The 27,020-nt window shown below is 42.3% G+C and overlaps 1 protein-coding gene across 3 annotated transcripts in view; it reads left to right on the forward strand.

Moving 5' to 3' along the window:
• Positions 1–744: 744 nt before the first annotated feature.
• Positions 745–27,020, forward strand: part of DRC8 (dynein regulatory complex subunit 8) — a 43,709-nt gene continuing 17,433 nt past the window's right edge. For 2 of the 3 annotated variants that reach the window (XM_084832338.1, XM_084832331.1), the window contains exons 1-2: positions 745–795; positions 26,655–26,739. In XM_084832338.1, the coding sequence (XP_084688464.1) occupies positions 762–795; positions 26,655–26,739 (119 nt within the window). In that variant the 5' untranslated portion in view covers positions 745–761. The remainder of the gene's footprint in view (positions 796–26,654; positions 26,740–27,020) is intronic. The other variant, XM_084832346.1, reaches the window with a different exon arrangement.

A 27,020-nucleotide genomic window follows, 5' to 3' on the forward strand; every position in this document is an offset into this window, starting at 1 on the left:
ATAGTTAGTGGTTGGGGAGAAATTCGACATAGTTTTTCAGATACTTCTTAAAAACAAATTACATGATTCTACACACTTCAAAACAGCTTGTCAATGCTGCCAAGGAACTCGCTGCTCAAAAATGACCCAGATCGTCCCCCCTCTCCAATTGTCTAGTTTGTGGAAAGGTGCTCACATTTTTCATGTTTCCTCCAGCAGATTTCCCTTTATCAAACTTTTTTCCCCACCAGGTTTTTATGTTAAGGCCATTAGGAAGAGTCTTTAAAAACTCAAAATAATTATAAAAGATGCCCAGTATAATCCTCACTATAGTCCAAGACCTGTTCTTAAATACTTCTGCTCACCCTTTAACAAACGTCTGTCTCAGGCTGAGATGAGCAATGCCTAGGCATTGTGTGCGTATGTAAGAGCGAGCACAATGCATTGTCACTGGAGAGCAGCTTTCACACGCAATACATTTTAGAACCACTATAGTACAGCTATATTTAAGCTACTACCCGCTTGCTGTTTCCTGAGATTTCCCTCTCCCCTCTTTTGAAAGACTCCTAGCGAAACACCGAAGGAATTTCCCGTCAATATACTAACACTGGCACATTGCAACGGGGGACAGAGAGAAAGCAACTCGCGCGCAAGCTAAATTTGAGCTGGGCAAAGCTGAGCGTTTGCCGCCAAATCAGGAAGCGTGACGGAAAAGCGAGAGGAGGGGCTGGCTAGGCCCCAGCGAGTGCCTAGCGTCTCCATGGCGACTGCCGAGGGAACGCATGGCGACTGAGGAGAAGGAAGTTGCTGCGGCGGGTAAGAGCAAACCTCCGGGAGGCTTCAAAGCAGTTTGATTATTCTCTCAGCCCAGCGCCGCTCTTGTGGTGAAAAGCCTTCCACGGAGGCCAACGGGAATACAGGGTTGGTGCGTGGGTTGGAGCCCATTCTGGTCAGAAACTGCTTTCCTTCCCATCTGTCGGCACCCCTCACTTCCTGCAGCGCCGTCTGCTGCACTCCACATTTGCCTTCTCTCTTCTTCAGTAGTACCTGTCTCAGGACCTCGCTGCTCAGATCTTCTTCCCCCTCCTTCCCATCATGAATCCTCAAGGCAAAGTATGTGCATACTTCAAGTAACAACCCGATCCTACGCGTGGTTAGGGGCACCTATGGTTGGGCTGTTTGAAATATGGGTTGCCTGCTGTCCCTGTTTTAAGGAGCATTCCTCATTTCAACAGAAGCTCTCTTATAAATGTTTAAAGAGCACTCCAGCAACATATAGAAGTGTTTTAGGCTAAATTAACTGGTGACACTTAAATCGCATTAAAAATATCCTCAGTTCAACATGGGATATACTAAAACAAATGACAGTAGTTGCCCATAGGGAAAGTATGATGCCCATAGGGAAACATAGGATTCTACCCCCCCATAGGAAGATCCTGAATGCCAATAGGTAAACACAGGTTTCTACTTGCCCACAGGAAACATAGGCTTCTAACTGACCATAGCAGGATCCTGAATGCCCATAGGGAAACATAGGATTCTCACTGACCATAGGAGGATTCAGAATGCCCATGGGGAAGCATAGGCTTCTAACTGACCACAGGAAGATCCTGAATGCCCATCGGGAAACATAAGATTCTACCTGCCCATAGGAGGGTCCTGAATGCCCATAGGGAAACATAGGCTTCTACTTGCCCCTAGGGAAACTTAGGCTTCTACCTAACCATAGGACGATCCTGAATGCCCATAGGGAAACACAGGATTCTACCTGCCCATAGGAGGATCCGGAATGTCTATAGGGAAACACAGGATTCTCACTGACCACAGGAGGATCTGGAATGCCCATAGGGAAACATAGGATTCTGCCTGCCCATAGGAAGATCCTGAATGCCCATAGGGAAACATAAGCTTCTACTTCCCCATAGGGAAACGTAGGCTTCTACTTAACCATAGGAGGATTCTGAATGCCCATTTTATTTATTTATTTATTTAATTTCTATACCGCCCAATAGCCGAAGCTCTCTGGGCAGTTCACAAAAATTAAAACCAAAGAGCACACAATAAAACAATATAAAATATATAAAACATTAAAACCACAGTATAACAGTACTACCAGAATAAAATCAAGCAGCAATGCAAGGATTTAAAATACAGATTTAAAACAGCAAAGCTAAAAGTCTAGAAAGCTAAAATGTTAAAATGCCTGGGAAAATAAAAAGGTCTTCACCTGACGCGGAAAGAATACAGTGTAGGTGCCAGACGAACCTCACTAGGCAGCTCATTCCACAGCCGGGGTGCCACAGCAGAAAAAGTCCTCCTCCTAGTAGCCACCCGCCTCACTTCCTTTGGCAGGGACTCATGGAGAAGGGCTGCTGAGGATGATCTTAAGGTCTGGGCAGACACATATGGGATGTGCCTGCCCTTCAGGTAACCTGGATGTGCCTACCCTTCAGGTAACCTGGCCCCAAGCCGTTAAGGGCTTTGAATGTTAATACCAGCACTTTGATTCCGGCCTGGAATTGGACTGGCAGCCAGTGCAGCTGGAAAAGTACTGGCGTAATATGAGCTCGCTGGCCAGTCCCTGTTAACAGTCTTGCTGCTCTGTTTGGGACCAGCTGAAGTTTCCGGACCATTTTCAAAGGCAGCCCCACATATAATGCATTGCAGTAATCCAGATGAGAAGTGATCAGAGCATGGATAACTGTAGCTAGGCTATCTCTGTCCAGATAAGGGCGTAGTTGGTATATCAGTCTAAGCTGATAAAAAGTGCTCTGTGCCACTGAGTTCACCTGTGCCTCAAGTAACAGTTCTGGATCCAAGAGGGCCCCCAAACTACAAATGTGATCCTTTAGGGGGAATGCAACCCCCTCCAGAACAGGTTGAATATCACCTAGCCGAGCAGATGAACTACCCACTAACAGTACCTCTGTCTTGTCTGGATTGAGTTTCAGTTTATTGGCCCTCATCCAGTCCATTACTGCACCCAGGCACTGATTCAGAACAGCACTTCCTCACCTGGGTTTGATGAGAAAGAGAGGTAGAGCTGGGTGTCATGCGTATATTGATGGCACCTCAGCCCAGACCTCTGGATAACATCTCCTAGCGGTTTCATGTAGATGTTAAACAGTATGGGGGATAAAATAGAGCCCTGTGGAACCCCATGGCATAATTGCCATAACACAGAGCAATAATCACCCAGCACCACCTTCTGGATTTGGCCATCCGAGTAGGAGCGGAACCACTGCAGTGCAGTCCCTCCAACTCCCAACGCAGACAACCTATGCAGAAGGATACCATGGTCGATGGTATCGAAAGCTGCTGAGAGGTCCAGGAGAATCAACAGGAATGCACTCCCCCATCCCATAGCGAAACACAGGATTCTATCTGATCATAGGAGGATCCTGAATGCCCACAGGGAAACACAGGACTCACACTGACCATAGCAGGATACTGAATGCCCATAGGGAAACACAGGACTCTCACTGACCATAGCAGGATGCTGAATGCCCATAGGGAAACATAGGCTTCTACCTGCCCATAGGAGGATGCGGAATTCCCATAGGGAAACATAGGCTTCCCCTTACCCATAGCGAAACACAGGATTCTATCTGACCATAGGAGGATCGGGAATGCCCATAGGGAAACATAGACTTCTCCTTGCCCATAGGGAAACATAGGCTTCTACCTAACCATAGGAGGATCCTGAATGCCCATAGGGAAACACAGGATTCTACCTGCCCATTGGAAGATCCTCAATGCCCAGAGGGAAACATAGGCTTCTACCTAACCATAGGAGGATCCTGAATGTCTATAGGGAAACACATAACTTTACCTGCACATAGGAGGATCCTGAATGCCCATATGGAAACACAGGATTCTACTTGACCATAGTAGGAGCCTGAATACCCATAGGGAAACATAGGCTTCTACCTAACCATAGGAGGATCCTGAATGCCCGTAGCAAAACACAGGATTCTATCTGACCATAGGAGGATCCTGAATGCCCATAAGGAAACACAGCATTTTATCTGACCATAGGAGGATCCTGGATGCCTATAGGGAAACACAGGATTCTACCTGCCCATTGGAAGATCTTGAATGCCGATAGGGAAACATAGACTTCTCCTTGCCCATAGGGAAACGTAGGCTTCTACCTAACCATAGGAGGATCCTGAATGTCCATAGGGAAACACAGGGTTCTACCTGCCAATAGGAGGATCCTGAATGCCCATAGGGAAACACAGGATTCTACCTGCCCATAGGAGGATGCGGAATGCCCATAGGGAAACATAGGCTTCTAACTGACCATAGGAGAATCCTGAATGCCGATAGGGAAACACAGGATTCTATCTGACCATAGGAGGATCCTGAATTCCCATAGGGAAACACATAACTCTACCTGCCCATAGGAGGATCCTGAATGCCCATATGGAAACACAGGATTCTACTTGACCATAGTAGGATCCTGAATACCCACAGGGAAACACAGGATTCTCCTTGCCCATAGGGAAACATAGGCTTCTACCTAACCATAGGAGGATCCTGAATGCTCATAGGAAAACACAGGACTCTCACTGGCCATAGGAGGATCCTGAACGCCCATATGGAAGCATAGGATTCTCACTGACCACAGGAGGATCCAGAATGCCCATAGGGAAACATCGGATTCTACGTAACCATAGGAGGATCCTGAATGCCCACAGCGAAACACAGGATTCTATCTGACCCTAGGAGGATCCTGAAACGGTTCCTATGTTTCCCGAATGCCCATAGGGAAACATAGACTTCTCCTTGCCCATAGGGAAACACAGGCTTCTACCTAACCATAGGAGGATCCTGAATGCCCATAGGGAAAGATAGGCTTCTCCTTGCCTGTAGGGAAACATAGGCTTCTACCTAACCATAGGTGGATCCTGAATGCCCATAGGGAAACATAGGCTTCTAACTGACCACAGGAGGATTCTGAATGCACATAGGGAAACATAGGCTTCTACCTGCCCTTAGGAAGATCCAGAATGCCTATAGGGAAACATAGGATTCTCACTGACCATAGGAGGATGCAGAATGCCGATAGGGAAACATAGGATTATCACTGACCATCAGAGGATCCTGAGCGCCCATAGGGAAACAAAGAATTCTACATGACTATAGGAGGCTCCTGAATGCCCCTAGGGAACACAGGCTTCCAACTGACCATAGGAGGATCCTGAACACCCATAGGGAAAGAAAGGATTCTATGTGACTATAGGAGGCTCCTGAATGCCCCTAGGGAAACATAGGCTTCTACCTGAATTTAGGAGTATCCTGAACGCCCATACGGAAACAAAGAATTCTTCCCGACCATAGGAGGATCCTGAATGTCCATAGGGAAGCTTGGGATTCTAACTGAACATAACAGGATCCTGAATGCCCATAGGGACTGCATACTTGCCCATAGGGAGACGTAGTTCCATGCAAGAGTCTCTGCAACCCTGGCAAGGAAACCTTGTCATAGAAAGCTCTTTTCAGACTGGTAATACTACATCCACTTCAGTCGCTTATTTTAGACATCTGATGAAGCCTTATTTTTGTTCCTGCAGGCTTAATCTGATAAGCTATCTTCAGCTGTGTTATTTTTCTTATTTTTTTGTTTCTCTTTTATTTATTTTTATTCTTTGCTCTTCTTGGTTTATTTTGCACAGCTTTTGTTGTTGTTTTTATATATATAACCCTTTCTTTTTTCATTACTAGGTGGGGTATATGTGTATTAAAAAAACGCCTTTCCATGTATTAAAAACTGTTATATTGCTGCTTTGTTTATGCATTTGAAGACCCAGTTCAACCTAGACAAAGCAACTGAGATAGAACAACATTCCGTCTCTACAGAGTTGAAAAATACTCTCTGGTTCTGTACCAACATTCATAAAAATATGTTAAGAATGAACCCATCCAAGTTTAACAACTTGTTGAAACTTTAGGGAGAATTATGTCTGGGTTTATCTCCATTATAAGCTGTTACGTGTAACAAAGAGATGACAGATGAAATGCAATTGCGTAATCAATCGTTAGGGTATAATCATGGGCTAATTGACATTAATGCACTTAGGAATGATGAAACATTTAAATAATATGAACCAATACGGAATGAAATGCTGAGGTTCCACACTTTATTTTTCAAACGTTTACAGTTTAGAAGTCTAGCTTTGAGGTTACTAAGGAAACTTGCCCCTCCTCGGCGAAAAAACCCTTTTTGAAATCTCGATGTCACAAAATCAGGGAAATCTATTGAGTACGTTGCATAAAGCTGTCTTAGAACTATATCTTACCATTAACAATTATCAAAAGAGATGGGAAAGAGAACAAAATTCTTAGATTCCGGTAAGTATCTGGACATGGATTTGGAATAATATTTCACAGCAGACTATCATCAGAAATCTTAAAGGATTTTTAAAAAAAGTTTTCTTCCACTGGTATTTAATGCCTGTAAGGCTTAACCGTATTCATCATAAGGCTAATAACAGGGGTTGGAGAAAAAAAAATTATGTAATGCAGATACGGCCTTTATTTTTTGAATCTGCTCTATGATAAGGACTACTGGTAAAAGATAGTAGAGGAAATTGAAATCATAGCAAGGTATAGACTACCACTGGATCTGTGACAATAATGCCTCTCAGAGATGTTTTAGTCTCTCTCAGTTTTTCAAGAGCTAAATACCTTCCCAGCTAGGTACTAAAGATAGCTGGCTCATCATAGAGGCTAATGTGGGAAAGGTATTCCCCAGTCCAATTAGCAGCCCCAACAGAAAACTTGCCTGTATATTGTATATCTTCACAAACAGCTCATCAGCTCCCCCCGCCCCCCGTCTTTCCTCTATTCTTGTATCTTGCTCGTTGTTCCTTTGGCTCATTAACCACAGTTGACAGGCAGCTCTCATCTCCTCTGGATGTGCTGTAATTAGTTTCAGGTGGTTTGTTGTTGTTCAGTTGTTAAGTCGTGTCTGACTCTTCGTGACCCCATGGACCATAGCAAGCCAGGCCTTCCTGTCCTCCGCTCTCTCCTGTAGTGTGCTCAAATTCATATTCATTGCATCGGTGATGCTATCTAGCCATCTCATCCTCTGCCATCCCCTTCTCCTTTTGCCTTCAATCTTTCCCAGCATCAGGGTCTTTTCCAGGGAGTTTTCTTTTCGCATTAGGTGGCCAAAATAGTTGAGCTTCAGCTTCAGTATCTGTCCTTCCAATGAGCACTCAGGGTTGATTTCCTTTAGGATTGACTGATTTGACCACCTGGCAGTCCAGGGGACTCGTAAGAGTCTTCTCCAGCACCACAGTTCGAAAGCATCCATTCTTTGGCACTCAACCTTCCTTATAGTCCAGCTCTCACAGCCAGACGTTGCTACTGGGAAAACCATAGCTTTGATTAGACGGACCTTTGTCGGCAAGGTGATGTCTCTGCTTCTTACTATGCTGTCTACGTTTGCCATAGCTTTTCTCCCAAGGAGCAAGCCTCTTTTAATTTCATGGCTACAGTCACCGTCTGCGGTGATCTTGGAGCCCAAGAAAATAAAATCTGTCACTGCTTCCATTTCTTCCTCTTCTATATGCCAGGAAGGGATGGGGCCAGATGCCATGATCTTAGTTTTTTTAATGTTGAGTTTCAAACCAGCTTTTGCACTCTCCACTTTCACCCTCAACAAGAGGCTCTTGAGATCCTCTTCGCTTTCTGCCATTAGGGTGGTATCGTCTGCGTATCTGAGGTTGTTGATAATTCTCCCGGCAATCTTAATTCCGACCTGTGATTCATCCAGCCCGGCATTTCTCATGATGTACTCTGCATATAAGTTAAATAAGCAGGGCGACAATATACAGCCTTGTCGTACTCCTTTCCCAATTTTGAACCAATCGGTTGTTCCATGTCCAGTTCTTACTGTTCTTGACCGTCGTACAGGTTTCTCAGGAGACAGGTAAGGTGGTCTGCTCCTCCCATCTCTTTCAGAATTTGCCAGAGTTTGTTGTGATCCACACAGTCAAAGGCTTTAGCATAGTCAGTGAAGCAGAAATAGATGTTTTTCTGGAATTCTCTTGCTTTCTCCATGATCCAGTGAATGTTGGCGATCTGATCTCTAGTTCCTCTGCCTCTTCGAAACCCCACTTGTACTTCTGGTAGTTCTCGGTTCACATGCTGCTGAAGCCTAGCTTGTAGGATTTTGAGCATAACCTTGCTGGCATGTGAAATGAGCGCAATGGTATGGTAGTTTGAACACTCTTTGGCATTGCCCTTCTTTGGAATTGGAATGTAAACTGACCTTTTCCAGTCTTGTGGCCACTGTTGAGTGTTCCAAATTTGTTGGCATATTGAGTGCAGCACTTTAACAGCATCATCTTGTAGGATTTTAAATAGCTCAGCTGGAATACTGTCATCTCCACTAGCTTTGTTGTTAGTAATGCTTCCTAAGGCCCACTTGACTTCACTCTCTAGGATGTCCGGCTCAAGTTCAGTGACCGCACCGATCAGGGACATTCAGATCTTTCCTGTATAGTTCTTCTGTGTATTCTTTCCATCTCTTCTTAATCTCATCTGCTTCTGTTAGGTCCCTGCCTTCTTTGTCCTTTATCATGCCCATCTTTGCACAAAAGTTCCCTTGAGATCTCCAATTTTCTTGAAAAGATCTCTAGTCTTTCCCTTTCTATTGTTTTCCTCGATTTCTTTGGATTGTTCATTTAAGAAGGCCTTCTTGTCTCTCCTTGCTGTTCTCTGGAACTCTGCATTCATTTAGATATATCTTCCTCTTTCTCCCATGCTTTTCGCTTCCCTTCTTTCCTCAGCGACTTGTAAAGCCTCATCAGATAGCCACTTTGCTTTCTTGCATTTCTTTTTCTTGGGGATGGATTTAGTTGCTGCCTCCTGAACAGCATTACAGACCTCCGTCCATAGTTCCTCAGGCATTCTGTCTATCAGGTCTAATCCCTTAAATGTATTCCTCACCTCCACTGTATATTCATCAGGGATATGATTTAGGTCATACCGGAAAACTTTCATCCCTACCTGGCTTCTCACAGGATCCAATAGTTATTCTCTTTGGTTATGTAAAGGAAGTTGTTTGGTCTGCTGACATAGAAATGATAGTGCATTTATTGAGAACTGCTAGAATGTTAATATCTGCAAATTTCAAAAAAAAGAAAGCACCCACAATTGATGACTGGTTTTATATATTATGGGAAATAATATATATGGTTAAGTTAACTAATATTGTAAGGGTTAGGAAGGAAACATTGCCAAATCACAGATTTGTATATATAAAAAAGTGGTCTTTACTTGTAATGTATTGCTGTAATAACAATCAGGAGAATGTGCAACCTTTTGTGTTGCTAAGAACCTTGTGATATTTGTTGGCTTGGTTTATAAATTTGTTTATATTGTAACATAGTTGATAATATTTTGACCCAATCATGTTTTTTATGGTTTTGTCAGCACTGTAAATAAAATAACTGCAAAAAGAAAAGAAGGGAAGGCATGGGAAAGCAGACAGTGTTGGTCAAACTGTGGGTTGGACCCACCAGTGGGTACCAGCCCACTCTCAGGTGGGTCCCATTGCTGCAGCCTGGCCAGAACCTCTTTCTTTGACTGCCCTTTGCCAGGGCTGCACCACGGCTTTTTGTAAGACTATTGCAGCAGGAGCTCCCCATGTGCACAGGGCATAGGCACTTGTGGGAGCGGGAGTTGGTTAGAGAGCAAGGCTAGAGTATTAAAGGTAAGAAAGTATGGGAAGAAGGGAATTGAGAAGTTGTTAATTCTATTTCATATTTGTATTTTAGAAATGTATGTTGTAAAATGCCTTTTGATGCTTTGCCTCGAAAGGCAGTATAAAACTATGTTAAATAAGTAACATAAAAGGACAGAAATGGTGAGGTACAGGAAAAGGAGTTCTACTACTTTATTTATCTTTTCTCTCAAATTCTTCTGTATCTATTTTTAAACAGAGAAATGCTTAAAGAGTTACAATTGTCTTAACTTTTAATAACAACCCTGCTTCTGTAACACTGCTTGTCTTACCTTGAGTTGGTGTTTTTAATACGTTGCCCCTGTATCCCTCCATTGCCCTTGTATCTCTCCATGAGAGCAGTGCAGAACTTCTGCATGTATACCACTATGACATATCTTTATGGGTTGCATTGTTTGCAAATGTAGTACTCTGGCAATGGAGTCACTTTCTGGGCCAGACATGCTGCATGATTCCACACCCTGCAAATGCAACAGAACACCATTGTGTCACCTAGGCCATAGTTTCCTTTACAGAAGGCTTGCGGACATGTAGACTATCAACTTTCTTCTTAATCTGTCAACTGTAATAGATATGTGGACAATGGTGCCTTCACAACCTCCACAGCTGAAGACATCTTCAGTAATTTTGCATGCATTTTGGTGTAGTAGTGAACTTTTTTCCTTGGCTTTCTTTTCTTGCAGGCACATTTCTGATGCATGCCCACCTGTATACCAATCCAAGTCCTGGCAATCTTACTGACAATGTTGCTGCATTCCTCCCCAGATATGATTGTGTATGCATTTAAAACTGTGTATTCCACACTCATAGGGATTCTCTTGTTGTGGTATATACTCACACAAAAATACCTTCCAGTCTTTGCAGTCCCATCCTCAGTGGCACATATGCTACCTGGTAACAAGCAGCTGCAATGCACAGGAGAATGCTGCTTTGATCTTTCTCTATTTTTCATTGAATCAACCATAATTACCTCTTTTGTTCTGAAAATTATAATACCAAGTAGCCAATGTTGACCAGAACCAGATATATCAGTGTTGAATGGTATCAGCAGAAAGTATTTGTTAAGAGCGAGATTTTTTATCTTGGAAATTGTAGAAAGTCAACACTTTTATATATGTATGTTGTGCAGGCAGGATTTTATCCCTTAACTGGTACTGACAAATGACATTTGAAATAGTTTCATCAATAACTTCATCTGACAGCCATTTTCTAGGATGTAATGATTCCTTTAGTACAGCTGGTAGCATTCTCATGTATTTTTGGTCTTAAGTCACTTGCTGTGGTGTTCCATGGCTTCTCATGTGCTGTGTCTTGGTGTTGTTTCATGGCCTTCTTTTTTAGTGTTAATCTGTTTTGTGTTAATCTCTAAAATCTGCTCCAGTAATTTCTGAAATATCGAGGACTGTATCTTCTGTAGTCTTGGGGTTACTTGGAAGAGGATGTTCAAGGTCTGACATACAGACAATAGAATCGGGCGCTGGGTTTATGCTGTAGTCATAGTCACCAGATTTTTTCCTTCCAGCTTTACTTGATCTACCTCTTTTTCTTTTCATTAGTGTTGATAAGGGATATGTCAGTTTATCAACTTTTTCTGTGCAATGAGTTGACATTTGAGCTGCAATAATGTGAAAACATTGCCCTGTACTGCTGCAGGAACAATATGCAGGTTGCAGGTAAAGTGTAACTGCATTTTACCACTGTATACATCACAGACATTGAAGGTGCCCGAATGGCAGCAAAGAATGACTCCTCCAGACTCCTTGCTAAGTTTAGCCAGAGATATTTGACTCATACAATAAGTCTCTGCTTTTTCCACACCTGTCCTGGGAGGGTTCTGATCATGGATGGATTTTATATTTTCAATAATTTTTTCTAGATGATAAAATGGAGGGAATTCTATCTCCATGGGTGAAAACTGTAGGTGTGAAAATTGCCTTTTTGGAGGATAGTTTCCCAAACCACAATATGCTTGTTTGAACTCATACAAAAAATATTAGGGCTGTGCACTGCTTCGGCCCAAGGCCCGAGTCAAAGCAGGCTGCTTCAGGTCACTTTGAGCCCCTTCCAAGGTGAAGCAGAGGGGGCACGAAGTGACCTGGAGCGGGTCAGGGGCTCTCCGAAGCGCTTGGTCACTTTGGAGCTTTGGCAATCCCAGCCCAGCTGCGCAAGCGCCTCCAGGTCCTTATCTGAGCTGCCCATGTCATCCACTGCCGCCACCTCTGTTGCCGCTGCCTCCACCACTGTCATTGCCACTGCCTTCTCCTCGTCCTCTGCCTCCACTGCCGTCATCGCTGCCACCACCTTCTCCTCCTCCTCCACTGCCATCATTGCCATCTCTGCCGCCGCTGTCATCACTGCCGCCAGGTCCTGAGGCCTGGATGCATGCTGACTGTTATTGCAGGGAATCACCATTGTTAAAATGGCAACTTCCAGGAACTTCCAGGAGGTTGCCATTTTAAAAATGGTAACTCCTTGCAATAAGAGTCAGCACGCATCCAGGGTTAGGGTGGCGGAGAAGGCAGCGGCGAGGACAAGGCGGCAGCGGACAAGGCAGTGATGGACAAGGTGGTGGCGAAGAGAAGGTAGTGGCAGCGGCGGCGGAGGAGAAGGTGGCAATGGAAGTGACAGCGTTGGAGGAGGCGGCAGCGATGGAAGAGGAGGAGGCGGCGGCAAGGTAATGAGCTGGGGGGGTTCAAGGGGGCGTCGGGGGGGCCCGAAGCGGGGTTCAGCATCCGAATCCTGCTTCGGGTTAGGGGCCGTCGAGTCGGGCCCGCCCCAAATCAGCCCCGCCTCCGAAGCCATGAAGCAGCTTCTGAGTTGGATCAGGAGGTCCCTTCACAGCCCTAAAACTATGCTTGCATATAATACATTGTGAGTGCCATAGTGTCAACGGGAATTTCTTTCCATTCCATCTCATCCTTAATTATCTTGTGCCATGCTCTTGCTGATGTTATTGGTTGCATTTATATCATGTCTGAATGCAGCAAATTTCTGAGTGTGAAATTTTGCTGCATGTTTGGGAATGTAATCATTCAATTCTTTATCAAAATATTCTTTAAATGGCTGACTCCACAGCACACTATATTCCCTATATCTCTTCTTACATTGTTTCTTAGAAGATGAATTTAGCAATTGTGTGACAGTGTTTTCTAAAACTATCAAATCATCTTTTCTCCCAGCATGGCCCTTCACCTACATCCTGACATCTCTAAGGATGTGATTTCTGCCATATACCTGTGAAATCCGAGCGAATTTCTTTTACAAAGGTTGAACAATACTCCTTTCTCGGTCTGTTACAAGTGGTATTTTTTCTGTGTTTTCTCTTGCCAGTTTTGAAAGTATTACACGCAAGAAATCTTGATGGTATGCCATGAATATTTTGGTATGTACAAGAAATGCAACAGGGAGTATTGGGTCACCTTCTAAAATGATGTTTCTCATTACTATGGGAGATTAATAGACATCTCCAAGCTTGAATGTGCTGTCATAGGACACAAGTTGTGGCAAGGATGCATCTTTGCTTGAGAGAGAGAGGAAAGCACGTCTCTCGGCAATGATATTGGGATGTGCAGATGAAACGATGAGATTGGGCAGAAAGGTAAACTTTGTGATAAAATTTTCAAGATGGTGCGAGAGTTCCACCAGGTTGAATTTTTCATCACTGCCAATTCTTTTTTTGTTCTGTTGATATGATACATTTCGTAGCTGTTTGAGATTCCATGGATGATCAATGGCCATACGTCTATGAGAACTTTCCACTGAGGCAATTGTTTATAAATGTTTGTAGGCCTTCAATGTTTTTGTGTGTGACTCCAATGCAATTTCCATTTTTTCCAAAAGCCTGCTTCATGGTGCCAGCAAAAGGCTTCTTAGAATCCTTCCTGTTGCCATGACTGGGAGCTTGGTGCAATGTTTCACCACCCAAATAGTGGATGATGTACAACTTTCTAGGATCTGTGCACTCCCTGAGGCAGAATACATATTTCTTGAAACCATGCAGTGAATCTTTCCAGGACCCATTGGGGTCCTTTAGATAGTAGTGCCTTTTCAGTACAGCTGGGAGGTGCAAATGTTTTTGATGGAAATTTGACCCCTTTGATGCACATCTGTACTGGTCAAAACGATAATCATGTTCCTGCTTCGGAACAGGGGAGGAGGAACAGTACGAAAACATCTCCCCACCCTTTGTCAGCACAGGTGGTAATGAAATAATTTTACTTTCATCTAGGTTCTCTCCTGAGAATTGCTAGTACTTCTTCCATTGGAAGATCACTTCTTTGACCAGTCATATATGGGTTTGTTGGATGAATCCATACCTGTATCATGACACTCTCTCATCTCTAAACTGTTTGGCCTGATCTCACACAGTGGCAGCACCCGGAAAAAAAATCAGGGTCGTAACAGAAGGGGGCAAAATATATTTCTATGTGGGCGAGCTGTGTCCCATATGTGAAAATATCTGAAAGAAAAATAACAGTACCTGTCACACTAAAACTGCCATCCTAAACATATTTTTCTGGAAATAAATTTGAAAAGATTACTATGGGCTTACCACACAGAGGGGAAATTAATTTTAATTTTGAAAAATATTACTTTGCGGGTAGATTTTTTTTTTTTACCCTGAGTCATCCCATACATAAATAAAGTAAGTTCAGGCAGGCTGGCAATAAGCAACATTCGCAAGAAGCAACCGGATTACATTTTGGTGAGTTTCCTTAAACTTATTCAGGGTGCCGCTCTTTAGTTATTCACATACATTCTTTTCAATGAAAAATACTGTTGCCAAGGGAAAAGGCACAGACAGCCCAGAGATCAGCAAAATTAGATCTAAGAGCATGTATGCAAGCCTATGTTCCCCTATGGACATTCACGATCCTCCTGTGGTCAGTGAGAGTCCTGTGTTTCCCTATGGGCATTCACGATCCTCCTATGGTCAGTGAGAGTCCTGTGTTTCCCTATGGGCATTCTGGATCCTCCTGTGGTCAGTGAGAATCCTGTGTTTCCCTATGGGCATTCCTATGGTTAGGTAGAATCCTATGTTTCCCTATGGGCATTCAAGGTTTCCCTATGGGCAAGTACTGTCATTTGTTTTAGTATGTCCTGTTCAATACCACAATTGTAGTGAAAGCCATAATACAGGCATTATTCATAGCTCCAGAGCACTGTTTTGCTGGTAGGTTTTGTTTGCTTTTGCTTTGGAACTGGCAGTGCTGTCTTTAAGATAGCCCTGAATCAAACACATTCACATATCAATGAAACCCAGAATCAAACACCTTCATACCTTGAGACATTGGCCTCTCTAGCATTGTCACTTACCTAGAAAGTACACTGTGGGGCTGTTTGCAGTGTTTAACCTGCAGTGAGGTTGCAGTACATGCAGGGCACATGTGGATGCCATTTTGAATGTGCAACCCCCTACTCGGGGATTGTTGTGCGAACCTAGCAAGGGTGGGTTATTTTATTAATTAATTAATTATTATATTTCTATATTATATTTCTGGTTGACATACGTGATGAGCACCTCTGTCTTGCCTAGATTCAATTTCAGCTTGTTCTCCCTCATCCAGCCCATTACCGACTTCAGGCAATCATTCAGAGGAGTCATACCTCCCTTGGATAAAGATGTTAAAGAGAAATAGATTTGGGTGTCATCAGCATACTGATAACACTCAGCCCCAAACCTCCAAATGATCTTTCCCAGTGGTTTCATGTAGATATTGAACAGCATCAGGGATAGAGGGTTAAATAACCCTCGCATAACCCATGCTCTGTTTTAGGGTTATGAGAGGGTTGTTTAACCATCACATAACCTATGCTTGATACAACAACTGAGTGGAGGGTCTATATTCAAAATGGCAGCTGCACACACTCCACACCACAGCCTCACTGTGGGTTAAATAGTTTGATTCTGGGTTTGAGGTACATCTCCTTCTAGGAAAAGAGATACATGTGCATGTGCACAGAGATTTCCTGGCTGTGCAGTTTTTGTGTGTTCGTTAAGCCTTAAGGCTTAAGCATTCAGACATTTTCCAGTTACTGCAGTTCTGTCAGCTGACTGTTGTCATCCTCAAATCACTTCTGCAAACATTGTGCTTACGTATATGGTGATCTTAAAGTAAGCTGCTATTTGTGCAGGTCAAGAATCCCTATAGTAATAAAGAGCCATCAGAAGAGGAATCTACAATTCAGTGATTCACAAAGGAGCACCGCTGTGAATATTTGCTTCACAACTGACCACAAAGATACTTTGTCAGTATTGGGTACTTCCTGCCCCTGGTGATTGGTGGGAGAACTTTGTGTTGAAAATTTGGGATGATGAAGACTGGGTTCAGAACTTCCAAATGACAAATGCCACTTTGTTTGAAACTGTAGATCAATTTGCTCTTTACTGCCTAGGACAGGGACCATCTTATGAGAACCTATACCAGTTGAGCCCCTTCATGGATCACTGCCTTGTTGTGGTGAAGGGGCTTGCGTAACTCAATGAAGTCATAAGCTATGCCGTGCAGGGCCACCCAAGACGGACAGGTCATGGCAGAGAGTTCTGACAAAATGTGGTCCACTGGAGAAGGAAATGGCAACCCACTCCAGTATTCTTGCCAAGAAAACCCCATGGAACGTATCACAAGGCTAAAAGAGATGACGCCGGAAGATGAGCCCCTCAGGTCGGAAGGTGTCCAATATACTACTGCGGAAGAGCTGAGGGAATTTCCAAGTCGCGCCAGAAAGAGTGAAGCGGCTGGGCCAAAGCCGAAAGGACACTCAGCTGTGAATGTGTCTGGTGGTGAAAAGAAAATCTGATGCTGTACAGAACAATATTTAGGAACCTGGAATGTCAGATCAGTGAATCAAGGTAAGCTGGAGGTGGTCAAACAGGAGATGGCAAGATTGAACATCGACATCTTGGGAATCAGCGAACTAAAATGGACAGGCATGGGCGAATTTAATTCAGGTGACCATCATATCTACTACTGTGGGCAAGAATCCCTTAGAAGAAATGGAGTAGCACTCATAGTCAACAAAAGGGTGGGAAAAGCAGTACTGAGGTACAATCTTAAAAACGATAGAATGATCTCAGTACGAATCCAAGGCAAACGATTCAACATCACAGTAATTCAAGTCTATGCCCCAACCACTGACGCCAAAGATGCTGAGGTTGATCGGTTCTATGAAGACCTACAACACCTTCTAGAACTAACACCAAAAAAAGATGTCCTCTTCATCATAGGGGATTGGAATGCTAAAGTAGGAAGTCAAGAAATCACCGAGATAACAGGCAGGCATGGCCTTGGTGTACAAAATGAAGCAGGACAAAAGCTAATAGAGTTTTGCCAAGAGAACATGCTGATCATAGCAAACACTCTTTTCCAACAGCACAAGAGACGACTCTACACATGGACATCACCAGATGGTCAATATCGAAATGAGATTGATTATGTCTTTTGCAGCCAAAGATGGAGAAGCTCTATACGGTCAGTCAAAACAAGACCTGGAGCTGACTGTGGCTCAGATCATGAGCTGCTTCTTGCAAAATTTTGGCTTAAATTGAAGAACGTAGGGAAAACCACTAAACCATTCAGGTATGACCTAAATCATATCCCTTATGAATATACAGTGGAGGTGACGAATAGATTTAAGGGATTAGACCTGATAGACAGAGTGCCTGAGGAACTATGGACGGAGGTCCGTAACATTGTTCAGGAGGCAGCAACTCAATCCATCCCCAAGAAAAAGAAATGCAAGAAAGCCAAGTGGCTGTCTGATGAGGCTTTACAAGTAGCTGAGGAAAGAAGGGAAGTGAAAAGCCAGGGAGAAAGGGAAAGATATATCCAACTGAATGCAGAGTTCCAGAGAATAGCAAGGAGAGACAAGAAGGCCTTCTTAAATGAACAATGCAAAGAAATCGAGGAAAACAACAGAATGGGAAAGACTAGAGATCTTTTCAAGAAAATTGGAGATCTCAAGGGAACGTTTTGTGCAAAGACAGGCATGATAAAGGACAAGGCAGGGACCTAACAGAAGCAGATGAGATTAAGAAGAGGTGGCAAGAATACACAGAAGAACTATACAGGAAAGATCTGAATGTCCCTGATAGCAATGATAGTGTGCTCACTGAACTTGAGCCGGACATGCTAGAGAGTGAAGTCAAGCGGGTCTTAGGAAGCATTAGTAACAACAAAGCTAGCGGAGATGACAGTCTTCCACCTGAGCTATTTAAAATCCTAAAAGATGATGCTGTGAAAGTGCTGCATTCAGTATGCCAACAAATTTGGAACACTCAACAGTGGCCGCAAGACTGGAAAAGGTCAGTTTACATTCCAATTCCAAAGAAGGGCAACGCCAAAGAGTGTTCAAACTACCGCACAATTGCGCTCATTTCACATGCCAGCAAGGTGATGCTCAAAATCCTACAAGCTAGGCTTCAGCAGTATGTGAACCGAGAACTACCGGAAGTACAAGCTGGGTTTCGAAGAGGCAGAGGAACTAGAGATCAAATCGCCAACATTCGCTGCATCATGGAGAAAGCAAGAGAATTCCATAAAAACGTCTATTTCTGCTTCATTGACTATGCTAAAGCCTGTGATTGTGTGGATCACAACAAGGTGTGGCAAATTCTTAAAGTGATGGGAGTACTAGACAACCTTACCTGTCTCCTGAGAAACCTGTACGAGGGTCAAGAAGCAACAGCAAGAACCAGACATGGAACAACCGATTGGTTCAAAATTGGGAAAGGAGTACGACAAAGCTGCATATTGTCACCCTGCTTATTTAACTTATATGCAGAGTACATCATGAGAAATGCCAGGTTGGATGAATCACAGGTCGGAATTAAGATTGCTGGGAGAATTATCAACAACCTCCGACATGCAGACGATACCACCCTAATGGCAGAAAGCGAAGAGGATCTAAAGAGCTTCTTGTTGAGGGTGAAAGAGGAGAGTGCAAAAGCTGGTTTGAAACTCAACATTAAAAAAACTAAGATCATGGCATCTGGCCCCATCATTTCCTGGCATATAGAAGGGGAAGAAATGGAAGCAGTGACAGATTTTACTTTCTTGGGCTCCAAGATCACTGCAGACCGTGACTGTAGCCATGAAATTAAAGACGCTTGCTCCTTGGGAGGAAAGCTATGGCCAACCTAGACAGCATAGTAAGAAGCAGAGACATCACCTTGCCAACAAAGGTCCGTCTAATCAAAGCTATGGTTTTCCCAGTAGTAATGTATGGCTGTGAGAGCTGGACTATAAGGAAGGCTGAGCGCCGAAGAATTGATGCTTTCGAACTGTGGTGCTGGAGAAGACTCTTACGAGTCCCCTGGACTGCAAGGAGGTCAAATCAGTCAGTCCTAAAGGAAATCAACCCTGAGTGCTCATTGGAAGGACAGATACTGAAGCTGAAGCTCAAATATTTTGGCCACCTAATGCGAAGAGAAAACTCTCTGGAAAAGACCCTGATGCTAGGAAAGACTGAAGGCAAAAGGAGAAGGGGACGGCAGAGGATGAGATGGCTAGATAGCATCACCAATGCAATGAATATGAACTTGAGCATGCTCCAGGAGAGAGCGCAGGACAGGAAGGCCTGGCATGCTATGGTCCATGGGGTCACGAAGAGTCGGACACGACTGAACAACAATACCAGTTGAGAAGCAAGTTGCTGTCACTTTTTTGAAGCTGGCAAATCTGGCATTCTACCATGCAGTGGCCAACTAATTTTGCATGTTAACATTAACTGTGGCAGAAATTTCAATTGAATCTGCCTATAATTTATTCAGCTTGAATTCAGAATTTTACTCACTAAAAATATGTTAGTTGAATAACCTAATCCTGTCCTCCCTAGGGGTTTTGTTACCATAAGAACAAAATGTAACTCCCTAATTCCCAAAGTAATGTAATAAACTATAAATAGTCCTGAAAATGATAAAAATGTGCCCACCTCTGAAATATATCTGGCACTAGATTGAAGGGTAATAGTAATAGGGCCTAAATGCCTTAGGCCAAGCATGACTTACCAAAAAAAAATGACCAGATGTAGTTATATCTTGAATTCAGATACAGATATATAATATGTAGGCTTCTTGTAAAATACTGAGTAAGCATAACAGGACAGCTTATTACATAGATGTTAACATGTATTTGTCCCAATTTAGTGGCTCCTTACATGTACAGCATCTCCAACATACACAGCACCAGCATATAAGAAACTCCTCACTCATTTCAATGAAGAGGACAGCTCTCTGTGCATATCCTTTTGCATGTGTAAAGTTGCTCCTTCCATTGAAGTGAGAAGGAAATCCTGCTGAAGAGGAAACATCCTGACAGCATTGGAGCTTGCCCAGAGCTCCCAAAATCCATAGATAGATGCTTACGTTGCAACTCTTAAGCATACTGACTCATTAAAATCAATACAATTTAAGTCCAGGTAGATATCCTCTGGGGCCTTCTCAGTAGTAGCACCTGTACTATGGAGTTCATATCTTACAAGGCTTGCCAGGCGACATTGTTCTATACTTTTTTCAAGTGTGTTGCTAAGGCTTTCCTGTTTTAGGCATGCATTCAAACATCTGGTTTCATGTGCTGTTGTCTGTTGGTTCTCTCTTGTGGCAATGTGTGAGCTATTATCCCTTCTACTGAACTGTTTCCAGTGTTTTAACTGAGGGCCAAACAAGATCATGTGACCTTAAATTTGCCCAGTCTTAGCACTGAATGTGCAGGTTTTAAAATCAGCCAGGGTGATAATTATCAAAATCATGGCAGATGGGCATGGGGAATTTAGTCTTTTGCTCCCCTGCTGGGATCCCTACGAAAATCCTTCCTCTGAAGCTGGTATTTGCTTTCCGAGGATTTCGGAGCATCAGAGGAGGGGGTTTTCCATGGCACCCCAGCAGGCAAGGAGAAGATTAAATTCCTCCTCTACAGCTGCTTCAGTCTCAATAATTATCAGTCCCCCTCCCTTCAGCTTATGCTATTTGCATTTTTTAAACCTGCAAATAAATGTTAAATGCAAAGACACATTGTTTGGCCCTGGTGTGTGTGTGTATTACTTTTTTCAATACCTTGAGCATTTTTTGGAAAGGCATTATATACGTTTTATGAATAAGTTAAAAAACAAGCTTGTACATAGCCTATTGCCTATGGCAAGTAAGAACTGCCTTCAGAAGAGCAGGTAGGGAAGTCTCTGTCAATTAGATGAGAATATTGTTGTTTGTTTTTAAGCCATTGATATTTGACATGACTTACATTAGTATGCGTGGTTAGGTGGGCGGAAATAAAATAAACATGGTTAGACTTAAGCTGTAAGTCTCATTGAGTTCAATAAGATTTAAGGTTTACATGCTTAATTTCAATTAGAAGGAATTTAAACATGAATACTTAACTTTCTCTGGATTGAATCCTTTACCTAATTCTCATAATCCCCATCTGAAGCATGTACTTTACAGCTGGTTAACAGAGGTGGGCATTATAGTGATTTTCCTTGTTTGATATTACAAGTTCTTAGCTGAGAAGCATGAAATTATAGAAGGATAGGAAAAGTCCACACCTTCCTAGAAATAATTTCAGCTTTCTGAGGACTTCAGGGGATATCCAGTCTTCTTCAGTGGATGTTGCTAGTAAAAAGTTGGATGCAAGAAAGAAACTTCTTCAAGAGAAGAAGAAGAGTTTATATAAGTCTGATCATTTCCACGATTCCCATAGTTGTGGTATATAACATTTTCCTGAAAGCCCATCTACTTAAAAATCTTTTGTGACACATGTCTTGGTCATAGTTTTTGTTGTGTTAACCAGCGTTCCAGTGTAAATTAGAAATTTCAGTTGACATTATTGGAGGTCATCCAACCTGCAGCTCAATACAGGATCTGCAATGCAGGATGCAACTATAACATCTCTGACAGATGGCCATCCTGCCTCTGCTTAAATACCTCCCAAGGCAGTCTGTTCCACTGTTGGGCAGCTCTTACTATTAGGTAGTAATAGTGTTTAGGGATTTTGCTCCCCTGCTGGGATCCCTACAAAAATCCTTTCCACTATAAAACTCCAGCTTCAGATACAAAGAAGAGTATGCTAGAATACCACTTATAAACTGAGCCAGAACCAGTCAGGAACAGGCCATACCTCAGTGAGGGAACATAGATTAACCATCAGCACTTGTATTCAACAACCAATCAAGCCGCATTAATAAACATCACAACTTGTTTCATCTCAACCTTTACAGTGATATCAGGCTTCAGCTTATCAATAAACATTGCGTCCTTAATCTTTCTCCTTTGGAGAAATATTTCTCCCTTATGTGAAGGGACCAAGTCTAGCATGTGTTTCATTATGCTGAATATTTGCCAAGTGCTCCTTATATCTTTTTAGAAGGTATAAAAAGATACCACTCCCCCTAACCATCCACACAGATAGAGTATTCCTGTGTCCAGCATTTGTTGTCATACAGCGGAGATTTCACAAGATGTTGTTTCAGTGTTATCTGGGCAGTACAAACAACATTAGCCTTGATGTTACGGTGATCAAGGATCTTTTGGGTTTCCCATACAAATTTGTCAGTCACAAATGGCTGACTGCCAGTTTTACTGCCTTTTGTTTAGATTCCTCAGCATAATTAATTGTAGACACCCCAACACATTTCTGAACCATGTTCTTTACCACCTGCCTTTACACTAGCAGAGGATATGCAGAATTATAATTCAATAATATATCCCTTTTCATAGGTTTGTTTCAAACTGCCCATTACAGATCTTTAATTCCACATCCAAAAAGTGAAGCCAACCATCTACGTTTGGCTGCTCTGGCGTTAATTTTATACAGTCCACCCCATTCATTACATCAAACTCTTTGTCCACTTCTATCACTGTGCACGTTATAATTATAATATCAGCTATATAACGGTGATACAGGAGGATGTCACAGTCAATACACTGTCTTTCAATTGAATTCATACATGCAATGGCCAATAATGGTGCCAATCGATTGACAAAATCATAGAATAGTAGGGTTGGAAGGGGCCTACAAGACCATCGAGTCCAACCCCCTGTCCAGTGCAGGAATCCAAGTCGGAGCATCCCTGACAGATGGCTGTCCAGCCTCATCTTGAATGCCTCCAGTGTGGGAGAGCCCACTACCTCCCTAGGTAATTGGTTCCATTGTCGTAGTCAGGAAGTTTCTCCTGATGTTCAGCCGGAATCTGGCCTCCTGTAACTTGAGCCCATTATTCCGTGTCCTGCACTCTGGGATGATCGAGAAGAGATCCTGGCCTTCCTCTCTGTGACCACCTTTCAAGTACTTGAAAAGCACTATCATATCTCCCCTCAGTCTTCTCTTCTCAAGGCTAAACATGCCCAGTTCTTTCAGTCTCTCTTCATAGGGCTTTGTTTCCAGTCCCCTGATCATCTTTCTTGCCCTCCTCTGAACCCTCTCCAGCTTGACTGCATCCTTCTTAAAGTGCGGTGCGCAGAACTGGATACAGTACTCCAGATGAGGCCTAACCAGTGCTGAGTAGAGGGGAGCTAGTACTTCTCGAGATTTGGAAGTTATGCTTCTATTAATGCAGCCCCAAATAGCATTTGCCTTTTTTGCAGCCACATCACATTGTTGCTTCATATTCAGCTTGTGATCGACAACAGTTCCAAGATCCTTCTCGCTTGTAGTGTTGTTGAGCCATGTATCTCCCATCTTGTAATTGTGCATTTGGTTCCTTTTTCCTAGGTGCAGAGTTTGGCATTATCCCTGTTAAATTTCATCCTGATTTCCCATTGCTAAACCACTTTTTTGTAAAAAAACAAACAAAAAAACTATTAAAGTGAAATACATTACACTGTAAACATGCAGCTATCTGTAAACATGCAGAAGACTGCCTGTTTTGAAAATTCTATTTGTGACTGCCAGATTTGTGTGTGGCTAGAGGAGAATTAAAGGAACATAACTTTGTAGCCACTTGGCACCCATTCTTAATGTTTTTCCTAGAGCTGAATGTTGAAGATGGACCTCCAACTAATCAATTAGATTTTTGGTGTAGTAGATTCTAATCTGGCATAGAAACAGACCAATTAACAAGAGATACAATATTTTAATTGTATTATTTATAGGTGTATTGACAATGTTTGTGTGTGACTGTATTTGACATATTATTATAATTATTTGTTAGTTTGGGGGATTGGGAGGGAGGGATTGATGTCCTTGTTATTGGAAAATGCAAATAAAAACAAAATTAAAAATAAATAAATGGCTCTGGATTGGGTATGGGTTCCTCAGCTGCGTGGTGGCATGGCAATCAGGCAGATGTATGTATGTTTCCATAGTTGTAGGGACCAACTCCTTTTCATCTAATTAATGGAGGAAATATGTGCACACTGCGAGTCCTGCCCCTCTGCGGCCACCCAGAGCCTTAACAACATTCCTGGCAGCTTTCCAGAACCAGAATTTATTCTTGAAGCAAGGTTCAGGGTAATGCCAATGGAATACATAGCACACAATACATGTGACAAAACCAACATGTCTGATCTCCTTGTAACAAATACTTTGTCAAATGCTTTGCTCAAATCAAGATATACTATGTCCACAGATTCCCATGGTCTGCCTAACTAGTAACTCTGTCAAAAAGGGAGAGAAGGTTGGTGTTGCATGACTTATTCTTGATAAACCCATGGTAGCTCCTAGTAATCAGTGCATTCTCTTCTATGTGCTCACAGACCAATTGCTTAATACTCTGAACAATAACAGTCATCGTAATAACTAATAATTAATCTTTAGGGTATTCTCATGCTTTGTTTCCAAGAGCTTTCAAGGTTACAGAATCTCTTGGGTTCTATTACCTTAAAATATTTATTTATTTTCTCTTTTTATGTAATTTTGACTAAGGCTGTGTGAAGCAAAACATTTAGACTAAATTCTAAAACAATGTTATTGAACTCGGTGAATTTACTGAGACGTTTGATTGTGGATTTATATTCTGACATTATACATGTATAGAGTTGCACCGGCATAGCCAGGGGCCATTCTATTCGTTGTAATGTTTAGCTTGGTCAGGCTGAGGTGCCAACCAAGCTACTTTCCCCCTCTGCAAGTGAACGGAGGGATTCCTCCATTCACTTGTATAAAGGCGGGGGGGGGGCGGCCCCCCTGCTGAAAAATGGCTAGGGGTGGTGAAGTCCACGCCCTACCAAGGACCCTTGTGGCAACAAGCCTATTCAGAAGTAAGTTCCATTGAGTTCAGTGGCATTTATCTACATAGTAAGTGTGTAAGAAGAATAGATATGGTAAGCTAATCAGATAGGAAGATGATGTTAGAACACAGATTATATAGGTATTATTGAAGGGTATGTCTGCCTATAAGAGCCCTTTATTTTTTAATTCTGGTATAGCAAGTCCATTTAGCCCTCATTGTAATGGTAGGTTTAACAGGTATGTTGGAATTAGGAATGGCAAGTACTTAGTCCTTCTGAAAGCTACACCTTGCATGGAGGAAAAAGGCAACACAAGCTGACATATTGAAAACTTCTAAAGTTAAGCCTTTCCCCATCAACTGGTTCCTTCCCCTTACTATTCTGGGGGTTTGATGATCCCATTTCTTCTCAGTTCTTTAGTTTTGTGAAATTGGCAGGATTTGAAATTGATGTGATTCAGCTGCATAGTGTAGCAGCTAGTGCTAAAATGTACTTTTCTAGGCTAATGACGGAAAGCCTTTTTTTTTTTTTTTACAGTACTGACTGTTATATTTGCACCTGTGTAATTGCTTCTTTTCCCTTCACTGACTTCATCAATGGTCTTTTGAAAAAGAAATCTTAGAAGACACACTGCTATTTTGAAGACTCTGGTATAAAAGGGAATAGCATTATAGCTACCATGTACAGATGAGAGCAATCAGAAAAGCTGATCTCAGAATTCCTGCCTCCCCTACTTTCAAAGAGACAATGGCAAGACACTTATACAACTTACAAAGTATAATCTAAAGTTCCTAACAGAACTGGAGGCACTGCTGATAACCCACATAGGTAGCAACTCCCATAACATATTCATACTATTTGTATGGGTTGCACCTTAAAAAATAATCATATGTAATTGAAGTAAATGGCAAGCTGCTATTTATCTATGAAATAAAAAGTGCAATGTATAAAAGTTTTGGAAAGGCCAGGATTGTATCCAAAAGGACTGGATGATTTAATAATTATTTCATTGCTTACTATAAAGCTCAAGATTCACTAAAATTACTGCATGTGGTAGGATTTTAGGCAATTTGAGTTGAATTTTAGGGGTGGAAACTTGCTACGGACAATAGAGGCGATGTTGTTTATTTGATTGGATCCAGACTTAATCATACAGAGTAGACCCATTGAAATCAATGGGAAGTTAAGTCATTATTAACTTGGCCCATTTTAATGGGCATACTCTAAGTACGACTTCATCTCAGTCCTATCCATTGCAAATAGCTGATACAGGAGCCCCCTACTTGGATTGGGATAATGACAGGGGCAAGCAGTTAAAGCTCCCCTTTTCCACAGCCACGGTCTCAAACTAGCTTGGGGTCCCCATGACATCAGTTCTATTTTTTAATTATGTATGCTAGGACTAAAGGTGTCAATTAAATCAGGTCTAGTTCAGCCCTAAGCTGACTATATTGGGGGAGGCTACATGGGTCACTCAAAGGTCACTCAAAATGGGAGTTTCCAAGAAGTTATTAAAAATACAAATTCATTGCCAGTTTGGCAGTGAAAGCAGAATGAGAAGTATCAAGTACATCCCACCCACTCCCTGTTTTGCTTAATAATAAGAGTTCTGGAGAACTCAAAAGCATGTTCACTATTTTGTGGCATGTTGGTTGGTCCTGATATAGACATACTGTGGATTCTGTGAAGAAGTAGGGAGATTACATTATGATTGATTTCTAAAATTTGTTTTTGTTTATATATTTTGTTTCTCAGAGACTGCTATAGCAGAAATCCAGAAGAAAATCACAGATGCTTTCGAGGTGTTTGATCATGAGTGTAATAAGACTGTGGATGTCAGGTTTGGAAGATCTTTCTTTCAGAAATATTACAATGTTTTATGGCAGTGACAATATGATGAATCATAGCAAGAAACCAATACGGATGTATATTGCTTAAGAAAGACAAATAATTATTTTAAAGAGATATTGACAATAATTATTTGCAAAACAACCAGAAAGTTCTAGGTAATCCTTGCCATGTGTGATGGAGCGTTTAGTGTTGCAGCACCCACTCTCTAGAACACTTTACCAATTGACATTAGATGCCCCCACAGTTCTGACGTTTAGAAGTCTTATTAAA

This window comes from Heloderma suspectum, chromosome 1 (assembly GCF_057233095.1).
Source record: "Heloderma suspectum isolate Gila_16-S chromosome 1, 16-S_ref, whole genome shotgun sequence".
NCBI classification, from domain to species: Eukaryota; Metazoa; Chordata; class Lepidosauria; order Squamata; family Helodermatidae; genus Heloderma; species Heloderma suspectum.